This window comes from Bombus impatiens, unplaced genomic scaffold, assembly GCF_000188095.3.
Source record: "Bombus impatiens unplaced genomic scaffold, BIMP_2.2 scf_0377, whole genome shotgun sequence".
Classification (NCBI taxonomy): domain Eukaryota; kingdom Metazoa; phylum Arthropoda; class Insecta; order Hymenoptera; family Apidae; genus Bombus; species Bombus impatiens.
Window position 1 is genome coordinate 437851 of NT_176796.1, and position 15039 is coordinate 452889.

Here is a 15039-nt window from a genome sequence, read left to right on the forward strand (position 1 = left end):
TCTCTTTCCCCCACCATGTACTAACCGATTCTGTCGGGTTAAGCGTTAAGCCGAGACGGCGACCGCAGCTTTAGTCGTTTGCTGCACAATGGCGCGATTGGTTTGTGATTGTTCGCCCTGCTGCCGCCGTCGTTTCTGAGCGGAGGGCCGGCCCAAAACGTTGGACCGTCCGTTGCGCGGGATATAAATCTTACCGCACAGTCTCCCTCGTTCGTAACCGCTCAGCTCTCCACGTTTCTTCGTTTCTCTCGAATTATTCGGTTCTCGTAGTCTGTCCGACGAAAGAGAAACGGCAACAACGACGGCTGGTCTGAACACGAATCCCGAGAACCGCGAATAGAAGAAAGACCACCACGACCGACCGTCATCCAGGAAGAAGGCCAGGTTTTATCCAACGCGCGCGCTATTCGAAAAGCCAATACGCCCGGTAAAATCTCGGGGAGTTCGCTTTTCGAGCAGACGGCGGTTATCAACAACGTCTTTGGGGGAAACTCGGATTACATCCGACCGTTTCTCCACCCCAGCCTCCCGTTCAGGAACGCACGGCGACAACAGGAAGAACATACAAAGGTAATCCATGTGTTCACCTTGCTGTCGTAGACCAGGATAAATATATTTAGAAGAAAAAGGAATAACATCGAGAAGTGTGTGTGCGCGTACACGTATTTAGCGTATCAGCCTCACGCGAGTACAGTGCAAAGTGCAGTGATTATTACCGACGCGTACCGGATCGATGTCAGCCTCTTCGTTGTATCGTATATTTACTTTGGTGCGCTTGCCCTGATATACATATGTATACCAGTGTGTAATCCTTGCTAGCTTTCCTATCGAGACGTTTATTTGTCAGAATTTAACGATTTCACAACAACCAATGGATTAGACAATCGAAACTCGCGGCTAGCATACTGTTGGGCGCCAGTAAACCGTACAAACCTTTTCGTCTAGTATTTCGATACGATGTTTGAATAAATTTTCGCCGCTTAACCCCAGAGATCTTCGCGACGTCTAATTTACCGTCGTTGTCTACTTTCTTTCTTATTCGTATAGGAAATCGTTTAAACGCCGGTACGACCCACCGACTGCGTGAGCAGACGTATTAGGCAATTTATTTCGCGGTATTGCGTCACGTTCTCGCGCGCTATTAATGCAACCGGTGCTAGCAGTATCGTCGTGACAACTGTGGAACTCCGCCATTTTGACCTTACCGAAGGATATCTGCTATCTACTCGGTGGTAGTATGCGTGCGAACAACATACATATACATGCGTTTCGACACGCGCTACCGTATGGACGCAATCCTTTACTAATTCCGAGCTCGCTATTTCGTCAGATCCTCGTTCATTCAATAAACATGGACATAGGGGACGCTTACGCGAGTTCCAGCACGGGGCTCCCGTACCAATCGTTACGCCGTTGATCTTACCAAACGTTCCAAACGTTCGAGTAATTCGAGACAAAAAGCACGTCTCGGTAAATCGTGGAGCAGAAATGACGGATTAGGATCAAGATTATCTTCCATGGAGAGAACCAGGGGACGTGTACTCTCTCGCACACATTTTCCTGATCTTTGGAACGGGTAGTAGAAGCTTTGCGCAAGTGCGTTGATATCGTAATGGCGCGATTTCGCGAATATCGATAGTCGACATCCGTACAAACGATATCGAACAAAATCGAACGATCGAGTAAGCTCTGATCTTGATTATCTGTGATTATCCGCCGGTCTATCTTTTCCCTATTTCGAGATTAACCTTTTGATTTCGCATCATTGGGAAACATCGGTAAGCAGAAATTAAAATGAGAAGGAGCGGTAACCTATAATTTTTGCATACCTTTATACTCGTACGATTTACATATATATACGAAGCGTATCTTACGTTGCATACAGCCAAGGACACCAAATTTACATATCGTTGAATCACAACAATTGTAGTTGGAAAACCGATCTTCGCGAGCAGATGGATGCTTCTTGAAATTACAATAGAGGTTGTGAAAAGGCGTTTTACAATTATTTTGCAATCTTTTGCAATCAAATTTTTGTGAATATTTTCGAAATATCGTATGCCTAGGAGATGTCATAACCGAAGTTATGGCACCAAAGGCAAAAGCAAGTTAACGAGACAGAAAATGAACGCGAAATCCAGATATTATGTATCGAAATAATACGTGTGTACGTACGTGAAACGAAATAATATGACAAATGGTAAATAAAGGTGTAAATAAAGGAGAAGGGAATCGATAAAAATTCGTTGTATGGTTAGCAGCGTTAATAATTCTGTCGAGATTTTCTTGCATCACATTTTATAATTTTTCTGCCAGTTGGCTTCTTTGGCTGGCTGGCTAGAACGTTACAGCGCAACGACCGCCTTACAGCGATATCCCTGACCTTACAGTATCCCCTTCTCTATAGAAATTGCGCACAAGGCAGGACGAGTGTCGAAACACGATCTTTTGAAATTGTCCGTGAATCACATAGAGGATAAACGGAACCCCTGTCGTTCAATCCCTATTACGAATGTCAATAATTATTCGATTCAACGAGTTTACAGCTTTTTCATTTATACGAAAGCGACAAACGGTTTTCTGCCATTTGTACAACTTTAAAGAGATTATCGTTAGTAGGTGCGGAGAATCGATGAAATCGACGATTTATAGCGGCACAGATTCTTATAGCATACTATACCATGTTTAAACGGGAAATAGTGCATCGTGTGAAAACTCGTTTTTATTCTTATCTGTTACAGAGCTTTCCCGTAAAGTGACCGATTGTCACCCACGAAGATCTCCGTCCAAGGACCCAACGGTAGCACGAAGCAACGCTGCGTGGGCCTAAGCACAAGTGATATTCTTATCTAATAATTAATACGTAGCTATATACGCGTTTATACCGATCAAGCCTAGAAACGTTCAAATCGGCTCGTTACAATCGACGACACAATCGTCGCAGCTACCGCGTTCGGTAATCTTGTGAAGTGTGTTCAAAAAGCTTATCCGCTTTAACGGTTTATTGACAATAATTACGAATAATCATAAAAATCGATCGAACTTTTAAACACGGACGCGTGTTTCGTTTACATTAAAACGTACTATTTCGAAGGGAAGAAGACAAGGAAAAAGGAGGTGGTAGTGTCGCGAGTGTAAAACAGTGCGTGTGTGAAAACGGCACAATATGAGAGTGACAGCCGCTGTTAGACAGCATTCTCTTCATCTACAAGTGGCTCGTACCAACAATGGCAAGTTCCTGGTCTGTCCGAACAATAGTCAGGACATCGGTCAACAACCGACAAACGACGAGACAAACTCGGTGCCAGCGGTTGTCTTTCCTAGTTACGAACCGGTGCCTACCGATCATCATGGACCTACCATACTCGGTGATCGGTATTTGCTTCTTGGACCGGCCGAGGGCAGCGCTCTATACCGATGCGTCGATGTACACACTGGTCAACAGCTCGTCGCAAAGGTGAGCATTCGACGATCTTTCGTTCCTTTCCTTCGTGTTTGTGTAAACGCGTTTGATAAATATCCGGCTTTTCATTCTTCTACCATTTGCATGCGCGTGACGCGTTGTACAGTTGATAGTGGCGTAAGTTTTAAGCTACCTCGAATAATCGATCGTTACGCTAGTGTTTTGATTACGTAAGGTAGAAATGTAACGACAATTCGATTTTCCAACCCCGTTGATCCGTATTATTCTTAGGTATACATAGGTATATAAATTGCAATTAAACGTCGCTGTTTAATTTTATCGAGAATACGGTCGTCGATGTTTTTCAGCGGATCATTCGGATTTTAAATGTTTTTATCGAGATATACCGAAAGGAGAGTTAAATCGGCGAAGGGGTTAATTCACGGAAAACGTGATTCGCGTAATATAATATGTACCATTAAAACACACGTTACGCGTTAAAGGTTGATGTAATCTTTCTCGCTATGACTTTTACAAAATAACTGCGACCAATTAAGATTAAAAGATGTCGATATACGTCAATGATGAAATTTACTTTTTATGGATATTTCGAATAAAATATTTAAAGATGGATGCATTGTTTTCGGAATATCTTGCTACGTTATTCAAATACGGGTATCGTTCAAACTCTACAAATTGTATACATTAATCTTAATATTTCACAATTATTCCAAAAGAGAGATTTATTCGCGCGCGTACTATATTCGTGAATCGTCTGAATGCAGACTGAACGAAAGGCGAGCCAACCGATCCGATGTTACTGGAATGCAACGCTTGTTAATTTCCATTTCGGACGACAATAACGTTCGCGGAAATAATAAGTTACATTTGCCATTCAAAGTATCGTCGAAGTACGTATTTTGATCGTCTCTGATAAAACGGTCAATCGGTCATTGTCGCGTACGCAATTTTTAGTGGCCGATCATCAATTATTTCGATAAAGAACCGTCAGTGATTACAACTTTTACGTCGAATTACAACTTTTCATCGAACCATCGTCCCCTACATACGTACGTATTTACCGACGATTTACTCTTGGAAAAGTAGATACATTCTTAGAGTTATCTACAGTACGTTGCGCGAAGGCAGTAACGTAATACAAAACGATAGAAATATCAAAGATTTGCAGATTTGTTTCTTTTATCTGCATCGTTGTAACGTACAAAATGAAATTGAAGGAATGACAAGAGCGAACGTGTCTTGAAAATTGCCAATGCTGTATCATTTTAGACACAATTAATAGAACTTGTTGCGCACGAAATTTTGGTATAAATAATTTTATTTATTATTCTCGGTCGTACAGATTTATAAGTTTACAAGTGGTATTTCCACGAAAAGCAAAGTACAGCTAAAAAGCTTCGTTTTAAAGACGTACGACTCGTATCGTAAACGCAAAAAGCGCGTGTTAAAATGTGCATAAATTAAAATACGCATCTACTTGGATATACGCGAATTAGAAATCACGAATATACGATGTATTTTATATCGATTTCTACTATGGTTTACTGGAAAATGTTCAAAGCTCCGTTATTCGGCTATCTTTGATCGTAAAAGGACAAACGAACGAACGTAATCCGACGAAATATCGACTTAATTTTTAAAACATCGTTCTTTGACGAATAAGATCGTGTTCCCACCTGTTAGTAACGCGAGTGATTACGCGTCTCTGACAACGACATTATCGTTATATCCCATACTTATATCATAGGCGTCGATAGCGTTAAGTTCAAGTATCGCATATTCGCGTTTTTTAGCTTTTAAACAACGAATTACGCCTTGGGATTTGGAAAATAAAATAGATTAATCGTAAGCGTTCGAACGAAATATCGCACGTAGCGGGAGATAACGGAATTTCACTTTCACAGAAATTATCTCGCGGCGTATCGTCTCGTCTTTCGAAAGGGTTAGAAGTCGGTAAGTTGGTTAAAATTTATAGCGAATATTAATTCATCTTGTTAAACGGTTGATAGACTGGTCGATATTCGTCGCTTACCTTGTGACAAATTGCTGATAAATCGGAAAAAATGCAAGTCGAAAATGATATTCTCGGTAGTAATCGTAAAATCGGTGCGCGAATGTACAGAAACTGGCGTCGAGCGCGATGTTTCTCGTACAATTTGCCTGACGAAGAGAAATACGCGTTGGCCGTTTATCCTTGATAGGGCAAACGCATCCTGCCTGCAGGATGCGTGTCGCGTCGCGTAAGACTCGAAGGCAGGTGTGCAACAACGTGCGAACATAGGTCCAGTAAAACGTCACGCTATGTATCGATGAAAATCGCCTTTCTAAACCGTGGCTTAGGGGCGTATTTGCTTGAGATTTAGGCCGATCGGGAATGGTCGACGCGTTATCGGTCAATGCCACCGCGTCGTGGTCTGCCATGTATGCCGTGTAAGATGGCCGTTTCATTCTTCTTTACGAGAATACACGTGTCGACGATTCTTATTTGCGTATCGTCGATCAAAGAGGAAACTTTGGTCGCTTTAAAACGTTCGTCGTGGAAAAGATTCGATTTGAATATCCGTTTCTCGAGTATCCGTTCCACGAGCGGTTTACTAAGTACGTGCACGTGTAATCGACGAAACATCGAACTCGATTTTCCTAGAAAATACATACATACATACATACATACATACATACATATATACATACATACATACATACATACATACATACATACATACATACATACATACATACATACATACATACATACATACATACATACATACATACATACATACATACATACATACATACATACATACATACATACATACATACATACATACATACATACATACATACATACATACATACATACATACATACATACATACATACATACATACATACATACATACATACATACATACATACATACATACATACATACATACATACATACATACATACATACATACATACATACATACATACATACATACATACATACATACATACATACATACATACATACATACATACATACATACATACATACATACATACATACATACATACATACATACATACATACATACATACATACATACATACATACATACATACATACATACATACATACATACATACATACATACATACTTGGACACTGAGTGGATATCGAGTGGTCGACGAGTATCGAGTACGAGATCGATTAATCTCTAGCTTCCTGGAACGATTATCATATTTCGTGCGAACCCGGTAGGTATTCTAATCGTACTTGTAATAGGAGTAAGATTCGGAAGGAACGTTTCGTCGGGAACAGTTACCTCGAACTAGATCGTCTACCAAATGGACGTTTACTTTTAGGAATAAACGGAAGTTATCCGTCGGGATCGCGGATGCTATCGAGCAGCAGTTTGTTTTGAAAATACCGTGGAATAGTTAATCTTCTGACGCATTTATTTTTACCATAAACACGATATATTATTCTCTGTGTTCGCTAAGCCGATTCTCGATGCCTCGGCTTTTCCGATTTGTCGAAAATGATCCCATGTGCATCTTATAGCACGTAGACGAACGTTTCTAGTTTCGCGTTTCGATACTTTCAAAAAACGTGCGAATTGAACGAAGTAGAATAGTAAAACCCAGTAGAATAGTATATGTGGAAACGTTTCTTAGAGGGATATCTAACAGCCGACATGAACGACCTATCGCGCTTTACTCTACATAGTAAATCCATAATAGGGAACGATCCAGCTAGAAAAAATAGACTAAAGACAACGATACGGGAGAAGTAGAGACAGCAGCCGGTGACAATCGAGAGGCGATGTTCGTTGCAAAGAAGTCACGCTTTTTAGAGCGTGTCTGTAGGTACGGTTAGAAGGAAAAGTAGCGGATCCTCCGGGTATATCCGGTGTTTCTTCTCGCGAAACGGCCAACCGTTATTTCTATTGTCATCGGTGCCATAAGAGATTCATCGGTAGGAACGCGTGTGTCACTCTCTGAGAAAAGTTGTTCGGTATATTCTTGCGTCAACCTTCACCGCATTTCTCGCAATTAAATCCCATAGTTGTTGCATTTCTAATGAACGTCGCTGTTTTAAGGACGCAGCCGTTGCGATATGTCGCAACGTTTTACCTTCGAACGACGATTATTGTTATCCCAGGCTCGAGACGCACTTGGAATTCCACAGGGATGATCGAAAAGTGCTATCGCCTGATCGTTCCGTTTATCGTAATATCGTAGGATGGTAAAAACGGAGTCCACGCGCCACAGCTCGTAACTCGTCGACGTCGTTGTTATTATTATTTGCTAAATTATCGCGCAACACGTTCCAAAACATTCCATACGCAACGTCGACTTTTTACTTTGGATTTTCGACGCGACGACAGCCGCTAATAACCCGTATTTACGTTTCAGTATACCGTTTACGCTTAACAGAAAGGAAAAAGGGAAAAGAAAAGAAATTTCTCGTCGATCCACCCATTCGTAATCTTTTCCTTTGACACGCAAACGAATATCCCGTTACGAAGGATTAAAAAACAAATTCTTTTCTTTTTTTTTCTCTCTCTTAACGTCGAAAGCTCTCTTGGCTATTGAAACGAGATCAAGATCGATAGGCAAAAATTCGTAGAAACGTTCTCAGCAAACCGTAAACGCAACTTCCTGGTTCGCGATGTCCCTGAAAGAGTATACCGTGTAACATGTACCGGTGATCGTCGAAGCACGCGCGATTATTTCTTCTTTACGTAAGTTTCTCCTAGAGACGATCAAACCGTCTATGGAGAAGCGGCTTACGAAAACGATAAATCATCGTTAGCGATTCGGCATGCGTACTCGCATCCTGGATTCGGTCGATCCTTCGAGACTTGGCATCTTAAACGGTTATTTGACTCGTGCGTAATCGCACAATGAGCCTTTTAGGAAATTCCGTAGTCGCTGTATCGACCATATTATATCGTACAACGATTACGGAGCCGTAAAGCGATCGGAATAGACGAAGCTCGAGGCGATCGCGCGTCCGTTTCTCGTCCGTTAAACGGAAAAGAAAGCCAAGTACAGAAAATTTCGTGAAAGGATTTTTATCGTTTCTCCGCTTTGTGCCGCGGTACATGCCGGATTTATCATGTAAATACGAAGCAAGCATCCGACAGTGGTTCTCGAAAGTTCGATTAGAACGTACTATTCGTTGCTTTTCCATCCCTTTTATAGTCGTACCCGTGGATCGTTCGATAGATTCGCAGTCGAAGGATTAAAAAGAAGCAGCGCGTGTCCAGTTTTTCTGATTTTACGATGGATTTAACGCTTTTTATCGGTGACAACGGGGTTACAAGGTTACGCGCGTGGAATAAGATTAACATTTGCTGCTCTCGGTCGGCATTTTCAATCGGCGTAACTTTTCGTTACACGAAGGTTACAGGAAGCACGAGCAAATATAAAAACGTCGATAGTGCACAAATTTAAGAGTACGCGTGAGAAATGCGAAATCTGAATCGAGGACCACTGTTTTCTACGACACGTTGCATCGAAATAAGCGACCGTACGGCGGCCGCTATACGTATGAATAAAAGTTGCGAGGTTGTGACGTAATAACTAGCTACTGTAATTGCGAGTAATTTATTTGAGGTTTTCGTGCGTTTAGTCGCCTACCGCCAATCTTCCGGATAGCGTTGCGCTTGCGAACAGGAACGGTACACGCGTCGTCCAATAATTTCAGTCGAATTATTTATCGTGATGGATAGTTGTTTCGTCAATATGAATGGACGCCTTTCATCGACATTATCCTTCGTATGACCAAATTCTATATTCCGATCTATCTACGCTTAACGGCAGAATACTGAAACGCTAAAAACGCTAGATAGTAAATTGTGTCGTTGTATCGTTTGATACGGTATGACTGTATTATCGTTAAATGTGTAGTCAGTGCTTTAACAGCGCGATAACGTATCGATATCTGCGATCTCGATTCGCATTGTCCAGTCGGTTACAAGAAGGTACGCGTAATATATGTATGTATATACGTACTTCGTTAAGAGTCACGATCATTCGCTTCATTAGGAATCCACGTGACCAAAGAAACTAGAATTTTCTAGTTACGTCGCCTGTATCGTTGTATCGATATCAGCTGGCTAAACGATCGCCAGATTATTTCCAGGTTTTTGCTTAATTTTTTCTTTTGCTTTTTATTTTGCTTTCCGATCGATGACTCGTAGAACAGCAGACAAATACTAGAAAAACGTATCTGCAGAACCGATCCAAATAATATACGCGTACGCGTTATCGCGTATTAAAATACGCACGTAAATGCCTTCGATAGCCACTAAACTACGTATACTAAACTACAACGTAATAGCGAATAGTTTGAAACAACGACAAAACGTTCGCGCTTGTTCCCTGGTATCGTAACCGAGTAGTAGTACTGCTATGTCTGTCGCTTTGCTCCATCCGCACGTGGAAAGACTTAAAATTTCTCTTTCGTCCGCCAGCTGCGAGCGAACTGTGGCCATAAATAATTCGTAATTTACGAAAGCCCGTTTCTCTTGGTATCGCTCTGCCGACCTTATCTCCTTCTTCCTGATAATAATTGCGATGTTCGACAGACGAAAAGGCGCCACGTGAAACTCTCTGATACGAGAAGAGTGAGAGCGAGAGAGAGAAAGAGAGAGAGAGAGAGAGAGAGAGAGAGAGAAAGAGAGAGAAGGCACAATGCGAGCAGCTGCCACTACGTTTCCATTAACATTTTACAATCATCGTGTTATACAATGCGCCGCTTACATCACTGTGTGCCTGGCGAACAAATACAAGGCTGCACCTTGCCTCACCTCGTCGTTACTTGCTCGTATCACCGAGCACTGCCCGTTATTCATAATCGCTTCTAAAGCCGGGGCCGTTTAATTTAATCGACGATTACATCGGGCCTTGCGTGATATGCTTGCGCAATCGCGACCACCTTCTACCGAACGCGTTCACGAGTCTACCTCGGCATAGAGCTAACCAAGTTTAGGATTATTTCGACCGTTCGATTATTTTACGAAGCTCGCGATCAGCTTCGCGTTCTGGCAAATATTCGCTTTTCTTCTATCTGCGCGTAATACCAACGACGTTCTACCTACGTGGTTGGTTGCGAGAAATAGACGACTCTGGAATTATCGTTAAACTCGTCAAAATTACAAGTTCCAAACTCTTTACTCGTGCAATTCAGTGAGAAGCGTACGAGAGCTTGCGATAAAATTAAAGCAGACTTTTATCGAGATGGGAATGTATACTCGTGCACGCTTGTTCGTTATCGCCGTATCGCATTAAACGTAATTATGTATATGTAGTATGCTCGAAACGCACGTCGTAGTCCGATATCGTTAATAATGCAACGAAATATCGAGATAATGGATTTTTAATACCGTTCGGCTTCTCCACCGTTTCGGAAAGTATCTAAAGTGTCTCGTAATAATATGGCATTCGCGTGGAAAGTACTTTTAGTTTTGCGAACTTCTTTTATACCAGTTATAATCGTCGTACGATACCGAACGCGTACTTTTATCGATACGCGTATTTGCGAGAACGATTTTAATCGGTACTGTCGATACTTGTAACAGATGTATTCGTTACGAAGGAAAAAACTTTTACTTTTCTTTTTTCTTCCTAACTAGCTGATACATAATTACGAAATCTCGTAATATACGGAAAATTCCGTAGCCTATAAACGACGTCTTAACAACGATAACTTTCAGAACAAAGACACGCTCGATTAGACAACTTGGTTCGTAGATAAGTTTCAATCCGATACCAGATAAGATTGAATCCAGTTTCAAACTTTAAGACTCTAGTTCAGACACGGCCAGCATAGTGGTAAAAAGCTTTGACCGAGTAGATTCAAATTTTCAGATTTTCTGGTCGACTAGGAGAACGGAAGAACCTTGACCCCCGCCACTCGCTCTTATCCGACTAAATCGATCTGGACGCGTGTTTCTTTAGCGTGCAGTTGTTTGGATAGCTCGTTAGACAGGCGGAATTCCCCGTGGATGCACAGTGGCACGGATCCTTTATACATAGTTAAGAATATGGCCGAAAATACGACGCGTAACGTTTTTATCGATCGAATTATACGAGCGTTACTAAAAATAGATTTTCTTTAAACTCTGACTTTTAAACGAAAAATACACGATTAACGCTACAACGACGAGAAAGTCTTCTACCGTGATGTTACGCGTGTAGTTGGTTGCTAACGTTTGACGGAAACGCGGAATTTACCGATTTTATTCGTCTTTTTCGGCCCTTCGAAAAATTCTTTTCCTTTTCTATCATCGAACATCCTGATTTTGCAAAGTATAAATTTCAACTGCGACCGGCCATGGTCTGCTCGATCGGAAAATCTAAAAATTTGCATCGACTCGAAAATCTAAATTCATCGTTACCCGCTTACTGTACCGGCCGTGTCTGAACCATCGAATTCTTTAGTCTAACCAGCTACGATCGAGCTGGCTCATCTTCGCGATACGCTTTCCATAGATAAATCGAATACCCGTAATTTATTCGGCACGTTTATCGCGTGTGAATGATTTCGAGATTTACATTGGCGAAAACTCAACTTAAAATTCAGTTTTTTAGCCCCACTGAGCTTGAAAACTCACCACGTGTACGTTAGAATGGTATATTTACACGGCGATTAAGCGGTCGACGTGTCGCAATCGGAGGCACTTGTGCGGCGAATTTTGTAAAGAAAAGTCGGCTCTGGTGAGAAGAATTCGTTGGAAATCGTGTGGCAATTGCTTCGTTGGAAGCGCGTTTGGAAACAAAGGATCCGTTCGTTTATTTTTCGAGGTTTCGTTGTTTGCTTCAACGATTAAAGGTGTAAAACGCAAAGTAATTTTGCTTCTACCCGAGGTCTTCTCGATCGTTGACCCATACGCAACGAAAACCATAGATCGTTCGATGCCAGTGTCTAATAGAAGGCACGCGATGCGATCGAAAGGTAAATTTTGAAAGGCCTTGGGAAACAGCTTATCGCGTTAGAACGAGGACGAAAGAGGGCTAACGCGGTTGATTACCGCGATAATTTTTCTCTGAAAAAATCGATTAGCGTAAAATAAATTTTGATCTTGTGCTCGTAGAATCGACGAGTATCGAGTACGAACGTAATCGATTAGTTGGCGCAAAGTAAACGTTTGATCGATAATTTATCGAGGAAATGCGCGCTATACGAACTTGGAATATCGTAAAAGTAACGATCGATCGGTATAGCGGACGATTTCGTAAAGAACGCGGTGGTGCCCTTATTAAACTAATGGGACCCAAGTTTCGAAACCGTGTCAGGTTTCGACACGCGAGATGAACGGCCGAACGAACAAAGTTTCCAAAGTAGCCAAGATTTCGTGTGCCCCTTTATCGAGCTGCTCTGTAAAGGCCCGTTGTTAACGTATCACCGTCGTACCCATTTTTCATCCGACCCAAGCGAGTCACGCGTTCCTGCGTTTAATTATGTAAAGTCAGTTCCGTTTCTTGCTCAATATTAACGTAGTTTTGTAAGCAAATTCCTATGATTTTGTATATTGCGTGCATATAATAGATTTTATTAATCTTGTTAAACGGAAGCGAGATGGTAAAATAATATTTAAGTGGTTGGAAAACTACCGATACCGTATTTTATTCCGATTTTATTCCGATTTTATCCCGATACGTGTTCAAATCCGATATAAACTTGGTACGTATGAGATTAAGTTTGTTTTAACATGTATGCAAAGCGTAGTACGCTCGGTAGCGTAAATAAATTATACGCCACAATTTTTACACGAATTATTATAAACAACGAAGAAAGAATTAGATGGCTCGATTAAAAGAAATCGGAACGAACTCGGATTCGATATGAGAGAAGGAGGAGCGTTTCTTGTATTTCTATGTCTCTTGCACGCGACACGCGCATCGTCGCAAACGATTAAAAGATGTCGAAAGAATCTCGTTTCCATCGAATCTTTGCAAAGATAATTACTATTCTGCTAGCTTATGCACGAAGATAAACTTACGAACTGGTCTCGACCAGTTGTCGTTTCAACGTTGATCGATGAACCGGCAAGTTCGATCTCAATTAGTCCGATTAACCATTGGGAAGAAAAACCCACCGCTGCTTCGGTATCCCGGGTAGCCGGATGCAGTTCCGCTCAGCACCTTGAACGTTGACCATGATCGATTCGAGTCGGACATTCGCGTACGAACGTGCGATTGAGCGATAATATCGGTATCGAGTTCTTCTCAAAAATTGCTTCCCTTCTTTCCGAGTTATTAATTAAAACGCATCATGGTCGAAAGTATTGGAAATAAAGTTCGATAATGTTCGTAAAGATACGCACATAGGTGTATAGTTTTAAGTTAAGTTAAGTCTAGGTCTAAGTTAAATGTAACGGATAACCATCGACGAGTTTCGATGATCATCGCTGGATCATCGTTAGGGTATCGTAATTACAAACCATCTTGCGATCGCGCCAGTTCGCGATAAACGAAGATTAAAAGAAACGGCACGTTTTACGACGCGTATGCGCCGTCCTGACGGATTGAATTTGTCGAAAGATAAATTAAGAAGCTGAAAGATAGACCAGAATAGAATGATAGACCAGCGGAAACGGATTGTCTAACGATGGAAAAAATCAACACAACGGCAAAGGAAAGGCGAGCATACGCGCATTAGCAGATGTAGTTGGTTCGAGGGATCCGGATATTTGTATTGTCTGCTCGCTGCGGATATCCGTATTAGCCGGCCAATGCTAACCGTACAATTATCCAGCGCAATGACAGATATCGTGCTCGTTATGGAGAACGTGGCAAAAATTATTCGGTATGTGGATGAAAAATTTGCATATACCGAACCAGTAGGACAGTTCGATACAAAGGACGATCTAGACTCAAATTAATCGTTGGATTTTTATTCTTTCTCTTCCTTTCTCCTTTCTCCTTGCTTTCGAGTGATTTCAAAAGTATAGAAGGAAGTAATAACGTTTTACGTATTATCGTATTTGTCGATCCGATAAAAATATGTTACTTTTGCGTAAAAATATATGTTACTGTAACGTTAAAATACGTTCAAGCACGTTAATTCGAGTCGATCGAAAGGGTATTTTTCCTTCTCTGTAAATTCTTTTCGAGATCTCTCGTTTCCTAAATACGCTTTACTATACGCCGATAAGTACAACGATTAATTCCTCGACGGTACAACGAAAATTCCTCGCGGAACCTCGCGGAAAATTCCTTTACTGCCAGTTTCATAATTAATTTAAGTTCTGCTAAGAGCAGGGTGGTAGGTGTTCGAATAGATTTGAACGATAACGTAATCTTGAGCACGTATTCCGTTGACTAATTCCGTTGTAAAAGCCAAGAGCACGAGCGTGAAGCACGAATCGTTTGTCCTTCCTGGAAGATTATTTCCTAATCACCATCGGCAAGCTGTATGGGACGACGAAGGTGTGAGTGACGCAACGATTTTCCTGAATTTCAGGCGTTGACCGTGGGCGACAAAGGTTGCGAGGCACTACTACAGGCGCACCTTCGATTAGAAGGTACCGGAGCGGCGAGCGGTGTTGCAGGCGTGGTGGAAGCACCTGGAGGTCGACGCTACCTCCTGTTGGAGGGCCATCACGGTGACC

At 41.7% G+C, this 15039-nt stretch overlaps 2 protein-coding genes across 4 annotated transcripts in view; one reads left to right on the forward strand and one right to left on the reverse strand.

Moving 5' to 3' along the window:
* The window catches only part of LOC100742514 (probable RNA methyltransferase CG11342), a 42148-nt gene extending 41317 nt beyond the window's left edge, over positions 1–831 (reverse strand). Inside the window, exon 1 of the mRNA XM_033320963.1 lies at positions 727–831. The gene's annotated coding sequence lies outside the window, so the exon portion shown is untranslated. The remainder of the gene's footprint in view (positions 1–726) is intronic.
* Positions 57–15039, forward strand: part of LOC100743346 (tribbles homolog 2) — a 27033-nt gene continuing 12050 nt past the window's right edge. The window contains exons 1-3 of one of the 3 annotated variants that reach the window (XM_033320961.1): positions 57–570; positions 2742–3457; positions 14892–15011. In XM_033320961.1, coding sequence (XP_033176852.1) covers positions 3167–3457; positions 14892–15011 — 411 coding nt within the window. In that variant the 5' untranslated portion in view covers positions 57–570; positions 2742–3166. Of the gene's footprint in view, positions 571–664; positions 770–2741; positions 3458–14891; positions 15024–15039 lie in introns of those variants that run through there. The other 2 variants (XM_012386186.3, XM_033320962.1) reach the window with 2 other exon arrangements.